This window comes from Miscanthus floridulus, chromosome 14 (assembly GCF_019320115.1).
Source record: "Miscanthus floridulus cultivar M001 chromosome 14, ASM1932011v1, whole genome shotgun sequence".
Lineage (NCBI taxonomy): Eukaryota > Viridiplantae > Streptophyta > Magnoliopsida > Poales > Poaceae > Miscanthus > Miscanthus floridulus.
In genome coordinates this window covers 62540970-62561057 of record NC_089593.1, presented here as the reverse complement: position 1 = coordinate 62561057, position 20088 = coordinate 62540970, and the positions used below count along the sequence as shown (strand labels likewise).

Here is a 20088-nt window from a genome sequence, read left to right as displayed (position 1 = left end):
GGAGAGGCTTGTGGAAGGTTTCATGCATGGAACCTTCGCATTGCCGACTCATCAGAAGCCGGAGCCGGCACGCCTTTTCCCATCTTTCTGAGCATGACGATGGCGGCTTGGGCCTCAGGCTTGGCCGCCCGTGGCTTGCCAGCCAGCCTGGAGCTACGACGCGGTACAACACTGTAGTCCGGCACGCGGGACACTCGCAGTCGCGGCGGGGACGACAAGAGCGACGTGCTTGCCTGCCTGTAACGAGATGGAAGAGATGAAATCCTCGACGGATGCCGGGCTAGCAGACCTGGTCGAAGTATGCGATGCTGGGCTCACAGGGGCTGGTAGCGGCTCATCCAGCATGACAACCTGAGAATGCAGCCCAGCCGAAGAATCTCGAGTGTCCTCATCCAGGGGAGCAGGCACCGTCTCATGGCCCGCTAGCTGGGCCGGGTTCCCCAGAGGGCGCGGTTCATCTGCGAGAACCTGAGCGACCTCAGGGATCGGGTCCCAGGTACTCAGCTGGTCTCCTCCAGTGCGAGCAGCTTGAGGCAGGAGCAGGAGGTCCGGTCCATCGACATGGTCCACGGACCTGGTGCGCGGGGCAGCCTCCTCCAACAGCGACATGTCACTGGGCAACAGTTTCCCCAGGAAATCGTGCAGCTCGTTCTTTGCACGGCGACCAACAAAGGAGACGTCATCGTTGAATTCCGCGGCGCGCTGGTCTACCTTTCCCAAGACAGGAGGCGGTATGGGTCCGAATCCCTTCCCAGATCGACCTCGGTCTCATGGACCTGACAGACCACGGCAGAAAGGTCGTCAGCCTTGTGGCGCGCTTTCTATGCCTCGACTGGCGCGACAACGCGCGTATCAACACACACGGCGCGGGCCCCACCACGACACCACGCCCCTCGAAGACGGTCACCCACGTCCGCCACCGCGTCCCAGGTAGGGTGCATCGTCACCAGCTCCGGCAAACCTTACTGTACGAGGATCCCGACGCGACCGGCCGTCGTCGAGCCCGGGGTGGTAGCGGTTGTAGTTGCTATCGCCGGAGTCGTCATCATCAGCAGCACCCCCGACATGGTCGCCATCGTCCGAGGACGGCGATGGTGTGTTCCAATCCTGGTACTCGACAATGCGAAGCCCCGGCAGCTCGTCGGCACGGCGGTAAAACGATCGCTCGTAGGCATGCACACCTGGTTCTGGGACGAAGATGATCTTCTCCTCAAGGATGAACCTCGGGTGCAGGCACCAAGCAGCGACGAAGAACTCACGGTGAGTTCTTCGTCCCCCAGTGCCACCCCTGGCGGGGCAAGCTCGACGCAGGTGCATGCCGAACCAAGGATGGTCAGCGCAATCGCCGCGGACCTCGCGTGCAAGGGCACACGCCTCAGACCGACCAGCACCCTGAAACGGAATGAGCCGCCAGAGGCCATAGATGTCCGCCGCCATGGGCGCCATATCAGAGAGAATGGAGCATTGGTTGCAGGCATCCCCAGAACAAGCTCCATGTCCTCACGGCGTGAGAACCTCACGACGAAATCCTCCGGGTCGTGGCAACGAACTGTTGCCGATGCTCCGTCGATGCCGTAGTAGGTGGAGTGGCCAGGAGTCACCATTGCATCGGAATTATAGATCAAGAGCCGTGTGTCGTCGTCGTGGCTATCGTGAGTATAATCTGGGTCAACGTCGTCGTGATCATATGGATATATGGGATGGAGAAGTTTGTTATCACAAGTCAACGAGCAGGGAGGGAATGAGTCAGAACATGGCATGATGCGTGCAATCAACATCCACTACGTCAGATTTGCACACCACTGCCGACCTCATCACTGTTGGATTTGTGAGAACCGACAGTGATGTACCTTCACTGCCGGTTATGAGCTTGGAAATAAAAAAAATGATTGGGGCTGGGCTAAAACCGACAGTAAAGCACCACATCACTGTCGGTTTATGACTTGAACCGGCAGTGTTTTGGCGGGCACTCATCACTGTCGGTTTAAACCACAAACCGGCAGTGATTGAGCTCTATCACTGTCGGTTCTAGCGAAGAACCGACGGTGATAAGCCTACTGCATAAAAAGATTGCAGTTGTCCTCTTCTTCCTCCCCTCTTCCATCCCGAGAACAGAGGCGCGCTTTTGAGCCCTCCCTCGATTGTTGCGGCTGCTCTTCACCATGAAGCTAGTGCTTGACTTTCGAAGAATGGCTTGATCTTTTTGCTTTAAGGTTAGTAACAAACATTCACTCCTTTGATTTTGTTGCTTATTTAGCTTCATTTTGATGGCTACATTACTTGATTCTCATTCTAGTTCTTTCTCCATTCTAGATAGCACTTTTCAATTGGACATTTGTGCAAGGTTCAAATTATGGTGAATCCATCATCCAAAAGGTTGGTGTCTATGAACACATTCAAATTGTAGTGAATTCATCATCCAAATTGTTCATTAAGCTCGATTTCTTATTAATTTTTTGTAATTAATGTCTCAGTATTTTTTTTTGTGCAGAGATGGATCGAGAGTGGATGCATCTGTCCCAAACGGACAAGCGGTACATGCATGGCGTCAGCTAGTTTATCACCGATGCCAAAGACCATGCTGGAAATGGGAATTCTGTCTTCTGCCTATGCAAAGATTGCAAGAATCATAGGAACTTTCGTCAAATTGAGTCTATACGATCGCACTTGATTACCAGGGGGTTCATGCCAAACTATACGATATGGACTATGCATGACGAGGTTGGTGTGAATGTTCTGCAGGAAAACAATGATGATGTGGACATGCCTGACGTAGCCATCCACGATGCTGACGAGGAACTTGGTGTCAACACGGAACCTATGACCACAGTTAATAATGTATTTAGGAACATGCTAGCTGACGACACCGAGGATAACGATGGTATTTCTCAGCTGCTATGTAATATAGAGACCGGATGTCTTAGTGAAAGATAGCTGAGAAAGCTAGAGAAAATGAGACAAGATGGCAAAACACCATTGTATAGGAATTGTCGCTACAATCACCGACCTACCAGGTCAAGGTTCGTTGTCCGGAGAGAAGACAAAAGGCTATATTGGATGTGTCGAGTGCTTGTACGACACCGATGCGGTAAATCTACCAAATAACTCAAAGATAGTTTATATGGGACACCGTAGGTTTCTACATAAGGATCACCCTTACCGCAAGAACAGAAAAGATTTCAACGGTACTATTGAGAAACGCTTAGCTCCAAAAATATCGAGACGGGCCTGCGATACTTCGAGAACTCAACAAACTGGAGGTTGTCCTTGGGAAGGGGGACAATGCAGTAGCAGCGCCTGATGGGGGCATTTGGAAGAAAAAATTGGTTTTCTGGAAACTACCTTACTGGCCATTTCTGAGTGTACGCCACTGTCTTGATCCCATGCACATCACTAAAAACGTGTGCGCTAACACTTTTAACACCTTGATGGACACCGGGGGGATATCGAAGGATTCACTAGCCACACGCCTAGACATGCAACACTTGGGAATCAGGAAGGAGCTGCATCCCATGGAGCTAGAGAATGGCCAGTTCGAACTTCCGGTTGCGTCATGGACATTGAAGAAGGAAGAAAAGCGTGCACTTATTTCTTTCTTCAATGAACTCAAAGTCCCGACGAGCTACTATGCGAACCCGAAGAGGCTAGTGAACATGAGAGAACTCAAGTTCAACTATGGCCCTATGAAGGCCCATGACTGTCATGTCATTATGACTCAGCTGCTCCCTGTTGCCCTACGTGGTATCGTCCCCCCAAAGGTCCGCGCCCCAATCATAAAGCTTTGCTCGTTCGTCAACGCGATCTCAAAAAAGGTCATTGATGTGTCCACGCTAGAGCAGCTGCAGCGGGACGGCCGAAACTCTCGTTAGGCTTGAGATGCATTTCCCGCTGACTTACTTTGATATCTCATTGCATCTGCTCATTCATCTTGTTGACCAAATTAGAGCCCTTGGCCCAATGTACCTGCATCAGATGTTCCCTTTCGAAAGATTGATGAAAGTTTTCAGGAGGTATGTCAGGAACAGATTCAGGCTAGAAGGCGGCATGGTTGAAGGATGGTCAACGGAGGAGGTCATTGAGTTCTGCACATATTATCTGGACATCAAAAGGGTCAGAGTTCTAGAATCTCATCATGAGGGAAGACTACGTGGCAAAGAAACGGCCGGAGAGAAATCTGTTACAGTCGACGACCTTGTTTCTTTTAGACAGGCATAGTTCGTTGTTCTCCAGCAAGCCGAGGGTGTGATGCCATACATTGACGAGCACAGGTAATCGCTGCAAACTCTGTATCCGAGCAAGTCACGGGCTTGGCTGGATAAAAAACATAAGGAGGAATTTGTCAGCTGGTTGCGACGTCGCTTGCTTGGAATAAAGTTGGGTAATCAATTGGATGCCTTAGCCAAGGGACCTTCGAGTACATATCTTAATTACCAAGGGTATGAGATCAATAGATTCACATTTTACACAAAAAAGCAAGATGGAAAGAGCACATACCAAAATTGTGGTGTTCGTTTTAATGCTCACGACAAAAACGGCAACGTGCAGGCGACATACTATAGTTTCATAGAGGAGATATGGGAGCTAGCCTACGGTCCATTGAAGGCAGCTCTTTTTCGCTGCCAGTGGGTCCGGCTCGAGGAAATCAACACTGACAGCAAAGGGTTCACTACCGTTGATCTCACTAAGACCGCATACAGAGACGACCCCTTCGTCCTTGCAAGAGATGTTATGCAAGTCTTCTATGCAAGGGATAACAAGACAAAAGGAAGACTAAAAGTAGTCCTAGAAGGGAAAAGAAAGATTATCGGTGTTGATGGAGTGACGGATGAAGAAGACTACAGGGGCTATCAAGAAATGCCTCCATTCGGGGCGAACGTACCCCTACATATCCTTCAAGAGGGTGACAAACCTGCTTACGCACAAATTGATCATAATGAGGCCCTCATTGTTAATGCACCTAAAGATAGTTAGATTATTGTTAACTATGTAATCATTATACAGACGTTGTATCAGTAATTCGTACTAAATATTTAATTTATATTTTGTGTGCATCTCTACAATTTAATTATTGACTATGTAATTAAATATTAAGATGATATTCACAAACACTATTATTTGATAATTATAGACCATTAATTCATTATCATAGAATTAAATAATCAAGACACAAAATTTTGTGTTATTTTAGAATATAAACTAACTGCATTATTTCTATTAATAAATAAATAAAGAAAAGTAAACTATGTGAACTCCCTATTCTAGCTCAGCGGTTAAGGCCGCGCACTCTGTACTCTGAGACCCGCGCTCAAATCCCAGGTGGGCCAAACTTTTTTATATTTTTTACAAAAGGCTGCGATGGCAGGCTCCAAACCGACACTGTTTTTTATATTTTTTTACCTAAAGTTGGCGGCAGGGCCCTTCACTGCCGGTTTTGGTTTTAAAACCGGCAGTGATATCTTCTATCACAGTCGGTTGCTCAAACCGACACAGAAGGCCCAATTCAATGTCGGTTTTTAAACTAAAACCGACAGTGATGTGTAGATGCTCTTCACATGCCAACAGTGCTCCCATGACCACAATCATTGGAACACTGCTCCCACCTACCCCGACAACTTTAGTTCAGAAATAAAAATATACCATGACTGCTAGCCTCTATAAAATGGCCCTCGGCCAAGAGCTAGCCTCTCCATGCATGTTGGTTTCAGCCAGGCCTTATCAGCCATGATACAATGTTTTTCTCTCACAACAAACCACAGATATCGTTATGCATCGTAGTCCACCAAAAATCCAAAATGGTGCACACATGAGGTACTAGAAGAATGCTACTGAAGATAGAGCAACGCCGAAGATTGGAGATGCCCTGAGGTTCACAGAGCCATCCGCTGTGGTGCGCTCTGGACTGTATGTCTAGAGAGACCTGGTGTGCTCTGGGCAATTTCCTGCCCCGAAGCGGCATTGGTTCATCGGTGCAGTGCCGAGCTAAATCCGATGTGCTTTGGACTGTACCGAGAAAAAGACCATGGCCTGCAGAGGCATGGATTTATCAATGCCACCATATCATCTCCAACCGGTATAGCTCGTAGACCACCTCGGTGCTGTTGTTTAACCCTAGTTGGTGCTAGAAGAATGCTACTGAGATGGTTAAATTATAATGTGTTGATACACATTGATGGTAACATTGACCTGTACGCAAATAGATCTTTGTTATCGTATATGGAATTTTAGTGTAAGGTCTTTGTTATCGTATATGTAACTTATTTCTAATTTTTTTTGTAATTTTTTGATGTATTTCATTACTATCTAAATAAATATATCGTTGTTGTTAAAACTTTCCCACTGTAGTATCTAAATAAATATATCCTTTATTTATATGCACCTTCACTGTCGGTTCTATTTAGAAACCGGCAGTGATAGTCACCTTCACTGTCGGTTCTATTTAAAAACCGGCAGTGATAGACACCTTCACTGTCGGTTCTATTTAAAAACCGGCAGTGATGTCCATGCCCCCCTATATAAAACAAACTGCCGGTCACATACATCGATTCCACCCACCCACGAACTCTCTCAGTCTCATTTCTCACATTTCACTCTCACTTCTCAAGACATCCACTCTCTCTCTCTCTCTACGTGATTTGGTCATGGCTCCTGCATTTTTCAATGGTATTGATATGTTGTCTTCTCCAATATTCTATCTATATTCATTTGATCTATATTTATATTCATGTTTCTTTGCATTCTACATTTATATATATTCTTATTCCTTGTATTCGATCTATATTTAATTATGTTGCCACTTTTTACTTGAAAGAATTTTTTGTGCATATATTTTATGTTCATATTTTTTTTTGCATTTTATCGATCAGGTGGTATGAACAACGGACCTCCCCCACCACAAGAACCAAGTTTCCACCCTGGCGATGAGCCATTCGCTCCTAATGTGGCCATTCCACGATTCCCTGTTTCAGCTATTGTATGAAATATTTTCCAACATCTTTTGTTTTTTGATGCTAACAAATAACTGTAATTAGTTTAATATCATTGTTGCATGCATATATATGTCGTAGACTATATCCCTAATAGATTGGCTGCAAACAGCACTTAGCTGGTTCTTTATCTTGGACATCGTCGAGAACACAGCATCTAATGCAAGTGGTCGGCTATGGACGTGTGAACTCCGTTTTTTCATCCCTGTGAGGGGTTCAAATCATCGGAACCATATCCATGGGACCAGAATACAGAGCTCGGACATGATAAGCGCCCAATTAACTACCGTGCGCATTTGTTTAGAGGCACTTCGACGTATTTGCTATGATGTACCTGATTTCTCACACTTCAAGGCACTTGCTTTGAATGCTGGTGATATCCCCGTCCCACAAGCAAGCGAATGGTTTGCGAGCTACAACCATGCGGATGTGGTAAAATGGTCACTTATACCTAAGTCGTGGTTATTTGTTGTTTAATATTGTAATAACATTCTCTAATTTTTTTTCTTTTTCTCCATATGCAGATTGCGCTACAGGACCATACCTATGCTGCATGTGGCTTGTGGGCTGTTCTAGACCAAGCTACGGAGCAACTCGGGTACGACTGGGACTTCTGCAATGGAAACCTCGGCCAGCTCACTATAGAAGGACGCCAGTACTGCATAAGGATTACTAATAGGGCAGTGGTCATTCAGTAGGTTACATCTATGGCCGACTATTCTTTCAGTATTGTGAGGCACGAGAGAGTGCACTCATATGGGCATTGGACTTCATCAATACAAGCGGATACATAATCCGTGACATCAATTACCATATATGGCTACAGAGGCATGTTAGTGTGCATGGCCCGATCGATCCCGGCAATGATTCCGATAGTAATTAATGTTTATTTAGCTAGGTTTTCAAGGTCGTAGTTTAATTGGGTTCTAATTTTAATATATACGGCTTTATGTGTTTCATTATTGTCATGCAAGTAATTCGTGTAACATTCCGGTTTCGTATTTGTCTCAAACTTATTCTCAGGCTTGCACGTGCCACGTGTGAAGGAAACACCAAGTTTGAGATTTTCCGGAGATGGTTTGCTACTTTCTGAGGTTTAATTGAATTTCCGCGCGACGACACTATTTAATTATAGGTTGAACTGAGTCAACCCACGAAAAGATCTAGAATAGTACCAAACTTTTACACATGCTCTAATGTGCCCTAGGGATAAGAATTTTGTGGAGGTGGATGAAAAAAATCTATTGGGTCCAAGATGAAATTAACCCTCTTTTGTATCATTTGGCACAGAGAAAAATGTAATAAATAAAAAAATGAACAAAAAAACCTAAGATCCTATGTGGGGTCCTAATTTGGGTGTACATGCTTGCCAAAAAAATTTCAAGCCATGTCGACATAGGCGGAGTATACATGCTTCACAGAGGCACATGTGCCCTCTCATCGAACCATGACTATACACATAGGTTATCAAGGTTTCTGTGGTTCATAGGCATTCCGGTGTCGTATTGGTCTCAAACTTTTTCTTAGTCTTGCACGTGCCACATGTGAAGGAAACACTAAGTTTGGGATTTTCCGGAGAAGGTTTGCTACTTTCTGAGGTTTAATAGAATTTTTGCGCGACGAGACCGTTTAATTATAGGTTGAACTGAGTCTACCCACGAAAAGATCCGGAATGGTGCTAAACTTTTACATAGGCTCTAATGTGCCCTAGGGATAAGATTTTTGTGGAGGTGGATGAAAAAAATCTATTGGGTCCAAGATGAAATTCACCCTCTTTTGTCTCATTCAGCACATAAAAAATATAATTAATAAAAAAATGATTAGAAAAACCTAAGATCCTGTGTGGAATCTTAATTTGGGTGTACACGCTTGCCAAAAAAAAATTTAAGCCATTTCAACATAGGAATACATATGCTTCTATTTATTCAGTATATGAAAGAATTTTTTTAATATATATAAACATCACTGTCGGTTTCAAGAAACCAGTAGTGATGAGAGGAAACCGACAGTGATGCATGTTATCACTATCGGTTTATTTTGAAAACAGGCAGTGATATATAACAAATTAAAAAAAATTGTGCCAGCCCTCGGGTTTGAGCTTGGGTCTCGGGCCACAGAGTTCAGACACTTAACCGCTGCGCTAGTATAGGATGTGTGCCATGGTTTATTTATTTTGTGTTTTTGACCTTTAAACTGCTTAATAAATAATAAAATTAAACCAAAAAATTGGGCCACTCTGGATTCGAACATGGGTATCGGGGGCTAAATTGTGGGGTCTTAACCGTTGAGCCAGTAGGAGGTATTCGAAAGAAGTTGAAAAGATAAGTTACTTATGCTGTAACCACTACAAGGAAATCACTGCCGATTTAGAAATGGCCCGGTAGTGATGTGATAGATGACAGACATGATGCAACACGGTATTATCTAGAAGAGCAACAGTCCTGTTGCCCCCTCGATCTCTGGTATGTAGCATATCATATACTACGGTCTTCGTGACAACGAGGTAAGCAAAATGAGGTCATACAAAATGCAATATGTAAGCAAATAAAATGAGAGGTAATGATGATCAAACAAAGGATTCAATTCGATGACACGGTTTTTTCAGCACCAGTAAATTATTACATCGACCTAAGGCATTGATTAATCACTAGTGCTACTAATTACTGCCAGTGCTGCCGCATGCGTCGTCCCCCAGCTGCCGGCGGCGGTGCTCCTTTTCGCGCTTCTTTCGCTCAGCCCTGCGCCAGCGTCGCCGTTCCGCGTCCATCGCGAGATGCCGCTCTGTCTCCTCTTGGCGGCGGCGCTCCTCCTCCTCGCAGCGGCGCTCGTCCTCCTTGGAGATCTCGACGACGCGCTTCAGGATGCAGTCATCGGTCTCCTTCTGTGTGATGGCATGGAGGTGCCGGTCCTCCTCCTCCTTCCGAGCCGTCTCCAACGAATGGAAGACGACCTCCTCCACCGGAAGAGGTTCTGGTTCCTCCTCCGATGCGGTCTCCCGGTCCGGATCATCCTCGAGGTTCACCTTGAGGTCCGATTCGGACGACGGCGTCGGTGGAGTCGGGGGGCGACGTGAGGACGACGGGTTGAGCTTCACCCATGTTGTCTTCAAGTGGCGAGGCATTGTGCGTGGCGGCGGGTCGAGGGCCGGGGCAAGGTGTGCATGGGAAGGGTGGTGCTTTGCTTTCTTGATGTGCGGTGGTGTGGCTTATATATGCGTCGGTGAAGTGCTTTGCTTTCTTGTGGCTTTCTTGATGTGCGTGGGAAGGGTCGAGGGCCGACTGTGTGCATGGGGGCCTGGCTTATATAGGCGTGTCGGTGTGGAACTGATCACGGTGCAATAACTCGCACCCCTCGGAAACGGATCGTGCGCCTGTGTTGGGAAATGCCATTGAACCGCCATTGTGCCTGCGTTGGGAGCGCGCCTGCGTTTTGGGAATCGGCGTGTCGGTGTTTCGGACCGGTGGGCCCTCAACCAACTAGTAAAAATGTGTTGCGTGCTCCTAATCTCGGATGGTGATGCAAAGAGACACAAGGTTTATACTGGTTTGGGCAATAGGTGCCCTATGTCCAGTCTGAGAGATCGATCTTGTATTCCTTACACCAAAATGCTCGTAGTAGGGGGTTACAAGCAGGGCGAGAGAGGGAGCTAGTCCTAGGGCTCTGCGTGGAGCGGCGTGAATTACTTGAGATGTTGGTCTCAGGCAGCGGGGAAGTGTGCACGTTACAGGATATCGAGCGTGTGTTCGTCTATCTTGTGAGAGCGTGAGCCCGTCTATGCCTAAGTGTGTGTGAGTGTGAGAGTCAGTCTCCCCAAGAAACGGCCCCGGTCTCTCCCTTTTATAGTTGAAGGGGGGACAAGGATGATACATGTGTTAGATACGTGGCGTCGTGCGAACAGAGGCGGCATGTCCGAGCCCTGTAGCCTGTCACCGTGGCGGTATGGTCGAGGGAGTGGTCCTGTCCTTAAAGTGCTGGAGCAACGCGCCGATCACATTCGATCCTGTGCGACGTGGGAGCTCTAGTGATAGCTTGACGCAGGGCCTAGCGGGCGACGTGCCGGTCGCTGTGTGTTAACCGCGTGAAGAGCCGAGGCTTAGTTGGTGCTGAGGCCGAGCCGTCGTGGGGGGGCTCAGTGGGCACAAATCTCGAGGTTGCCGAGACCCTAAAGTAGACTGTCAAGGCATGGAGGGAGCAGTTGGGCCTATACACTGATTCCGAGGCTATAGTAACCCAGACTTGACTCCGCACGCCGTGTTGTTCCTGGAGCAGGGGTTAGGTAGCACAATGCAGTACAGACGCTGGTCGTGGGCACAATACCGAGCACAGCAGCCGGTAACCCCTGCCATGTCCTGTCCTGAACGATATGGCGCTGATGCAACTTCCTTTCTCATCGGCTGCTCTGCTGTGTCGTGCCATCGTCCGTCTGATGTTGCGGGAGTGGTTGGTCGCATTAATTGGACGTGATGTTCTATTGGGAAGATCGGTCGAGGCAGAGGCGATGGGGTTATTGCTGAGCCAGCCTCGAGCGAGACAGAGAATTGGCACCTCGTCCAAGGCCTTACGTGTGAGGCCTCGGGCGAGGCGGAGAATCAGTTCCCCGTCCGAGGCCTTACGAGCTGGCCTCGAGCGAGATAGAGAATCGGTAGGCTGTCCGAGGCCTCTCGTGCGAGGCCTCTAGAGAGGCGGAGAGTGGGTGGCCTCGGACAAGGCCAGGGTTTAGCCAATAGTTGTCTCTTGGCTTTGATTTTGATAGGGTCTAAGCGATTTTTTGGTTGTTGCTGGACCCCTTCTTATGGTACTCGACAGTAGCCCCCGAGCCTCAGGAAGAGTGTGAGCACTCTCCTTGAGGTTTTGACGAGACTTGGCTCGCAGCAGCTCCTGGCGGGATGGTGTTTCGTACTCGAGGCCTCAGTGGGTGCGCGCGAGCGCACCCGCCGAGTGTAGCCCCCGAGGCCCTGGTGGAGTGGATTTATTCCTCTAGGGGCTTTTCTTATGTCGTGCGAGGGGTTTATTGCGTTTGCCGAGCTCATGAATGCGAGTTCGAGTCGCTGGGCCTCGGTTCGGTTGCAGGAAGAGCCCCCGAGCCTCTGCGCAAAGCAAGAGGTCGATCAGGAGCTTCCCTGTCTTTTTTGTGTGGCCCTCACGCATCCTTTTCGTTCGGAAGGATGGGTGGAGGGTGCCGTGCTGCCCTCAGTGGGCGCGAGCAGTGACACCTCCGGTGAGCTGTTATCGGGTAAGTCCGAGTGGAGGCCCGTGCCCCATTCGATAGGGGTCAGCTAGCGGTCCAGAGACGCACTCCAAAAGTACTAGAGGGCTTCTCTAGTGGGTGCCGGGGCCGTTCGATGGGCCCCGGTGGCTCGGTGCCTCCCTACGGTGGGGTCCCATTCGGAGACCTCCCTGCTGGTCTCGGACACGACCTAGGGCGTCTCGAGCAGTCGCCTGCTCGGGCCTCGGCCATGTGCAGGCTCGTCTATAGTCGTCTCTGACTCTGTTGCCCTGGGGCAGCTGTCGAATTGACCGTTGGGCCAATTGGTGGAGATCATCCTAACAAAAATATCACATGCTTTGTGGTTGTACTAAACAGTACCGCCATACATCAAACACACAGTGGCTCACAGTGACTTAATTCCCTTTTCAATGGTACAGTCAGCGGTCCTTTTCTTCTGTATCGAAGACGTTGTTGGACACTGCCGGGCTTTATTCAGGATCAACCATCTGTTTTGAGCCTTTACCCAAAAACAAATCCCCAGCGCTTGGCAGCGAAGAAGAATAGCAACAAAAACCACCGCATCAGGCCCCAGGGACCATATCGCTTATCTTGCTGCTTCTGGTATAACTTGTATAAGATCCCTCCGTCTAAAAAAAGTATACTGTCCACATCAAGAATTTAAGATCCGGAAAAAAGCCATTTTAAAAAAATATATAAGTATGATTTTAAATAGATATAACTATACAATTATATTACGATAAATTAAACAGCTCTTATTTGATATATAAATATAATATTTTTTAAATAATGTTAAAATAAAGATGATTTGTTTTAGCGCACTAGCTAAAAAATGTATTTTTTTAGAACATACAGAGAGTGAAGGATCACCACGGATAAGCGGGTCTGCATCATCAGCCTACTACGTGCTGCATCTTGGAATCTCACGTCCCAGCCACTAGCGACGCACATAGGAGCTGGGAGAAATGGCCGCGTCGCGGGCCCCCTGGAGATTCGAATCTCGGGGTGGCGTCTCCACTGCCTTGGTTGGCTGGGTGCGCGCACGTGAGGCGAGAGTGCGACGCGCAAAGCTACCAGGCACACCTCCTATACGACGAGCCTGTGGCCGTTGTCCTGTCGAGCCGGGCAGTGAACACTCACGTGTGGGCCGAGGCGAGTTCGCGGTTGGGGGGCTGACATGTGCGGCGGCGCCGCCGGGGAAACGAGCCGCCACGCGCAGCACAGGGCCTGCCCCTAGCGTTGTGCAACGGACCAGGACCACCCTCCGCCGGGTTACCGAATTTTTTTATTTTTTTAGCCCTTTTTTTTAAAAAAAATCACAAATATGTCCCTGAAAGTATGATTTTAAAATATGGATCCTTAGCACGACACCATCGTCGCGGGCGCCGAGCTTACACTGCTCGACGCCATCGTTGCTGGCGCCGAGGTCGAGGCCACATTGGCGCAATGGAAGTTAACATGGCAGCCAGCTCGGCGCCGTGGATCTTGACGCCGAGCTCGACGCCAACAATCCTGGCGCCCAGGTGTCTCTTACGTATGGGCCCGAGGTTCATTTCTCTCTTCCTCTCTCTTTGTCTTTCTCTCACCGCCGCCGAACCGTCCCCACCAGCGTGCCCGCGCCCCGTGCCGCCCCGCCCTCTCCCGCGCGCCCACGCCGCCGCCCCGGCCGCACCCGCGCGCCCCGTGCCGCCCCGACCGCGCCCTCAGCGGCCGTCACAGCCCACGCCCTCGGCGGCCGTCCCCGCCTATGCCCATGGCCGCGCCGACCGCGACAGGTAAAAATTGTGAATATGTAATGTAGGAGCTTAGTTAGCTTTGATTATAATGTAGTAATTCGATTATTTGTTATTTACTAGTTAATGTGATGACTCAGGTAGTTGATTAGTTAGTGATCTAGTGAGATAGATATGTAGATGGATAGAAACATAGATACATAGGTACATATATATAGTTAGATATGTAGATAGGTAGAAACATAGATACATAGGTACATAGACATAGCTATTTTGTGAGTACACTGTATACATAGGTACTTAGTTTGTAGTTAGAAAGTACATGTTAGGTACTATCTATCATCTAATTTGGACTAAAGAACATGTGTTTCATTATATGTTTGAACTAGATGGACAACCTAGTGACCATATATCATGGAGGCACCGTTGAATGCGATCGCTATGTATATGTTGAGTTTGTTGACATGCAAAGTGTGCCTGTGCTATTCAATGACAGGCCTTCATTTAGTGAGATTGTTGCAAGGGCTCGGGAGGAGCTGTATTGCCTTGGAGATGATGATGATGGCATTGCAGTTGAGGTTGTTCTGCACCTAGGTTCTCCTCCCAACATCCTCAGGCGAATAATCTCAATTGGATGTGCGGATCAGTCGGAGAACTATGTGATATCCGCTATAAAGAGCCCGCTGTAATGTTTGGACGTGGTTGTGCGTCAGGTGTTAGTTGATCCCATCCCTCATGGGTTTCCCCACCAATCGGTCAGCAGGCACACTTCGATCCTCCTATCCCGGAACCTGATATGGATGTGGAGGTTGCACCTACGGTTCCCGATGCCCAATCTACCCCCAATGAGGTAGTTGGAGATGCTTGTCAGACTCAAGTTGTTGTGGCAGATCCTCCTAATGAGATCCTTTTGACACAGAATTATCCGAGTAAGTGTCTTATCCGCATGGTTATTGGGAACTTACCCCCTTCCTTACATCCATTTCTTTTATTCTTTTCTCATTTCTCTACTTATGTTGCATAAGACATTCCTAACAATGTGGATGTGCCCCCTATTGCTGTGCAAGTGCACTATGGAGATGGATTCTATGGCTCCAATAGTGTTGAAATTATGAATGATTTGGAGCCATATGAAATGGCAAGGGCTCTTGATTCTGATGATGATCGTCCTGTTGGAGAGCTGACAGAGAGTGATGTTGAGATGCTGAGGCGTATCTTTTCCCGATACATTTCTTGAATACAACACAACGGTTGTAATTTAACAAATAAAAATCAAAACATCACAAATTAATGTCAATGATAACCATAACTACAATACAACCAATTTCGTTCTAAGAACCGAAAGCAATTAACATTAAACCATAAACCTAGGGTTTCCCATTTGATGCACAACAATGAACCCATAGCATAACAACATGCGCCGCGGTTACCTAGGCATAATACAAATATTAAAAATTACATGAAACCCTAAGTAATGACGATTCTTAGGTTAAAAATTTCGACTAATATATACCGAATCGATGCGAAAAAAAGTAGGAGGGGAGCAAGGATACCTTGCTCTCGAAGATCTACGGATCAAATCAAAGTTTTCAAGGCCCAATATACCAATTCGTGAGGTAGGACGAAGTGGGGAAAGAAAAAACCCAAGAGGGAGGAGAAAAAAGAGGAAGAATGCTCGGGCAGAAAAGTTGGGGCCGGGGTTAAAACACCACCTCGGCGTCATAGATCATGGCGTTAAGCTCGGCGCCAGGATCTACGGCGCCAAGCTTGACGCCAAGATCTATGGCGCCGAGCTCGGCGTCAAGATCTACGGCGTCGAGCTGCCTGCCAAGTCACCGCCATGTTTGTGTCGAGCCCAAGAGCTCGGCGCCAGTAATGATGGCGCCGAGACGTGTAAGCTCGGCGCCAGCAACGATGGCGCCGAGATAAAGGTCCGGATTTTGAAATCTTACCTTCAGGGGCATATTTATAAAAATTTAAAAAAAAGACTAAAAAATAAAAAAATCACGCCAGGTGACAGGCACCAGCAGCGGTACGGTGAGAGGCAGCAGCCCTTGAGCAACTCAGGAGCCAGAGATCACAACTCAAATAAGGTTGTTCCCTCAGAGAAAGGGGATGATTATTGGTTAAGTTTTTTTTTACCTCAGTAAGTAACTTTCACTACGAGCTGGCCGGCATGCAAGAGATCTACAAATTCATCAAGACGTTGGTACTGTCTCTGGACGAGCCGGTGCTCACTTTCATTGAGATTTTTTTCATATATGTAAGCTTTTAGTCTATGAGTTGGTTTAGATATTTGCTTGTGTTGGGAGCATGTATAGCTTGATTTTTTTTTTGTTTCCAAAAGTACAAGGAGTTTTTCGCTAGCTATAGTGGTGATACCACTTGTGAAGATAGCTAGGAGCAGAAGCAAAGCCTAAAAAAGTACTCGTGCGCGCGGCTGTAATGTAACCATCGTGCTTAGTGGATCCTACTTATCCGGAGCTGAATGGGATCAGGAAAAGAGACAGGACAAACAGCCGCCTCTGCAGGCATGACAAATTCGAGCGGTTATTTAACCTAATCTCATCAAATTAAAATGGTGCAGGCTGAGTTGGCGCCACGGAAGAAAGTACAGAGAGTGTGTTTCTTTTCTACTGTACCGGGTGGCCGGTGCACTGGACACTGGCTCTCATGCAGGCGTACTAGGGTTTGTTTGGCACGGCTCCTCCCGAGGGGCTCCTCCGGAGGAGCCGGAGCTGTTTTGGAGGAGCCACAAATTATGGCTCCTCCAAAACGGCTCCGGCTCCTCTGTTTTTTTACTGAAAAACGGCTCCTCCAAGAAAACGTTTGGCAGGGCTCCTCTGGAGGAGCCGGAGCCGAAGCCGGAGAGAAGCCCTGCCAAACAAGCCCTAACCCTTTGTTTTTCCTAGATATTAAAAAAGAATACTTCCTCCGTCCCGAAATAATCACACGTCTAGCATTCAGAAATTTTTCCCGAAATAATTGAACACCTTCACATACGGCAACAGGCCCAGCTATCCCATCGGTGTGATAGACTGAGCAGCCACAGGTTACTGCATCTGCACCTCCATACACGTTGCCGCGCTGCAACGTTTGCCCCGCGTGTGGGCCCAATAAAATATGAAACAAAGGAAGAAAGCGTGGGAGGCTCTAGAAGGTCCTGTTCACTCGTTCACGCCATCCTTCGGTCGTACTCGTGTGTCGTCGACGCACCCGACGCCTCCTTGCAAGGGCATTTTCGTAATTTGACATGCAGTGTTGGTTTCCATGTCCCGTCCCAGAAATGCAATTATTCTAGGATGGAGGGAGTATTGCTCAATCTAAACGTCATGTGCTCCATTCTATCAGTTCCTGTTGCATTTTTTGTGGATTGGTTCAACCTATCAGGCTGTTACACTTGCTGTCACAATGGACTTCTAATTTTCTATTGCTCCTGCTGAGTGGCTGTGCACTGATTCAAGAGCGAGTACAGCGGAAGTGTGGTGGCAATTGTCAGTGTTTCTTGCTTGAAGTGACAGGACAGAAATTTCGAGTTGCAGGAGGAAAGGCCAAGGATCACCGGCAGGCTAATCAAGAATTGTTGCAGCAGTTTTTCACCCGTTCGCTTGTTGGTTTTAGCAGCCTAAACTAGCCAGCCAACATTATTTTCTTCTCACAACAAACCAGCATCAGTCCGCCTAAACCAGCCAGAAACCAATCAGCGAACAGGCCGTTTGTCTTCTGGTCCCAGCTGTACAGAAGTGTTGAAAATTTTGCTGTGCTATTTTGAGTTGCTCAGCTCGGATCCTGGAGAGGCTGACAGCTTGTGTCGACTGTTAAAGTATTACCACAGTCCACTTGCCTACATTTTGCATAATCTTGAAGGTGAAGAAAATCATCAACTTGGCGTGTCCTGTTTTTCATATTCCAGTCAGTTATCGGATGCAACCTGCTCTGATATGTGCAATGCAGTTATCCCTGTTCCGATATGAGGCTTTGTTGGACTACAACCTGACCTCTGTACTTGTGTTGGGCACGGTTTCGGCACCTACTTGTTTATTCAAGGTTAGCAGGAATGGGTACACGACTTGTTGCATTGAGTTGCAGCCATGGCCACCTCCTACAATACTTCATGAAGCTGGACTATATTATCCTATCAACACATTGGTACTTGTAAAATATAATCTGCTGCTGATCGGGTATAGCAGAGTTGGAAGATGGTCAGCTCGGTTGTTAAATCTCTGCTGCTGCTGTAGAAGTGTGGCAATAGGCCATCTCTAGTACTTTAGTTGATAAAAGTACATTAGTCATATCTTGGTAGTAGGCTGATGTAAGCCAATATACTAGTAGTAGGTAGGAGTAGAAAGTTGGTGTACTCATAGGAGTAGTTGGGGATGTACTCAGCCATACTCATGCGTACCTTATAGTTGGTACATGAGTTGTATAAATATCATACCTACGGCAATGTAAAAAATGAGCGAGTTCAGTTTGCCATATTCAGAAGCAGAGCTTCGGTCAACGCTGATGCTTATGTTGTGTGTGTGCGTGCGCTCTATTTTTTCTCCCGTCTTCTATCCCAACCATAGCTGAGTGGTCGACAACACACAGTGAGTGGTCGGCAACACTGGTGAGTGGTCGGCTCATCCTTTGCTGAAGTTCCTACGGGCTAACAAGTGGTATCAGAGTCGTACATCGTTGTCGCGTTGCGCTTAACCGCAGGCGATGGCAGGAAATGATGCTACGGAAGTCGGCAAGGGAGCCGGACCTGTCCAGCCACAACAGGAGGTCGTGTATCGCACGGTGCGGGAGGTCAGTGGCAACACTTGGCCACAGCTGACCCGCACCAACTACGGCGAATGGGCGGTGACCACGAAGGCAAGCTCAGACCCCGGCGGCTCTGGACTGCGATCGAGACCGGCACCGACGTTGAGGACAACGACGTCTCTGCGATGGAGGCGTTGCTGTCGTCCACGCCGCAGGAGTACCACGAGACGCTGGGGACGAAGAAGATGGCCAAGGAGGCCTAGGATGCGCTCGCGGCGATGCGCATCGGCTCGGATCGAGCAAAGAAGGCCAAGGCGCAACAGCTGCGTCGCGACTTCGACGACCTCAAGTTCAAGCCAGGTGAGGCGGTTGAGGACTTCACGCTCCGGCTGAAGTCCCTCGTCAGCCAGCTAGCGGTCTTCGTCAAGACCATGGACGAGGAGGATGTCGTCGCCAAGTTTTTGCGCGTTGTCCCGCCCAAGTACACCCAGATCGCACTCTCCATTGAGACGATGCTAGACATGTCCACCCTCACCATTGAGGATGTGATTGGGCGGCTGAGGGCGGTGGACGACCGCACAGAGTCGGCGACAGCGGCGACGGGGAAGGACAACGGCAAATTGCTGCTGACCGAGGAGGAGTGGACTGCGCGTATGAAAGAGCGGTGGTCCGGGGAAGGCTCCTCTAGTCGCGGAGGCCACGACAAGCGGCGCGGCAAGGTGCCGCAGGACAAGAAGAAGAAGAAGGTCGACTCGAACGCCTGCCGGCGTTGCGGGAAGACAGGGCATTGGACATGGGAGTGCCCGAATTGCAAACTGGAGAAGAAGGCGGAGGTGCATCTGGCACAGGCGGACGACGACCACGAGCACACGCTCATGATGGTGTCGTTCTACGCGCTCCACGACGTTGAGGCACTAGAGGCGGTAAAGGCGGAGCACAGGAGCCCCTCGAAGACCATCGACCTTGACGAGCCGCGGGCTCAGGTCCACCTCGGAGAGGTTGGAGGCGAGCAGGTTCAGAAGTGGTACCTGGACTCTGGCGCCATTCTATCAGTTCCTGTTGCATTTTTTGTGGATTGGTTCAACCTATCAGGCTGTTACACTTGCTGTCACAATGGACTTCTAATTTTCTATTGCTCCTGCTGAGTGGCTGTGCACTGATTCAAGAGCGAGTACAGCGGAAGTGTGGTGGCAATTGTCGGTGTTTCTTGCTTGAAGTGACAGGACAGAAATTTCGAGTTGCAGGAGGAAAGGCCAAGGATCACTGGCAGGCTAATCAAGAATTGTTGCAGCAGTTTTTGTCTTCTGGTCCCAGCTGTACAGAAGTGTTGAAAATTTTGCTGTGCTATTTTGAGTTGCTCAGCTCGGATCCTGGAGAGGCTGACAGCTTGTGTCGACTG

At 48.4% G+C, this 20088-nt stretch overlaps 2 protein-coding genes across 2 annotated transcripts; one reads left to right on the top strand and one right to left on the bottom strand.

Moving 5' to 3' along the window:
- Window positions 1–9639: 9639 nt before the first annotated feature.
- Window positions 9640–10104, bottom strand: LOC136503553 (uncharacterized). Its single transcript, XM_066498593.1, has one exon. It carries the CDS (start codon window positions 10102–10104, stop codon window positions 9640–9642), a length of 465 nt encoding a protein of 154 aa, XP_066354690.1.
- Window positions 10105–18967: 8863 nt separating this feature from the next.
- Window positions 18968–19834, top strand: LOC136503552 (uncharacterized). The gene has a single exon (XM_066498592.1). It carries the CDS (start codon window positions 18968–18970, stop codon window positions 19832–19834), a length of 867 nt encoding a protein of 288 aa, XP_066354689.1.
- The last annotated feature ends 254 nt before the right edge of the window (window positions 19835–20088 follow it).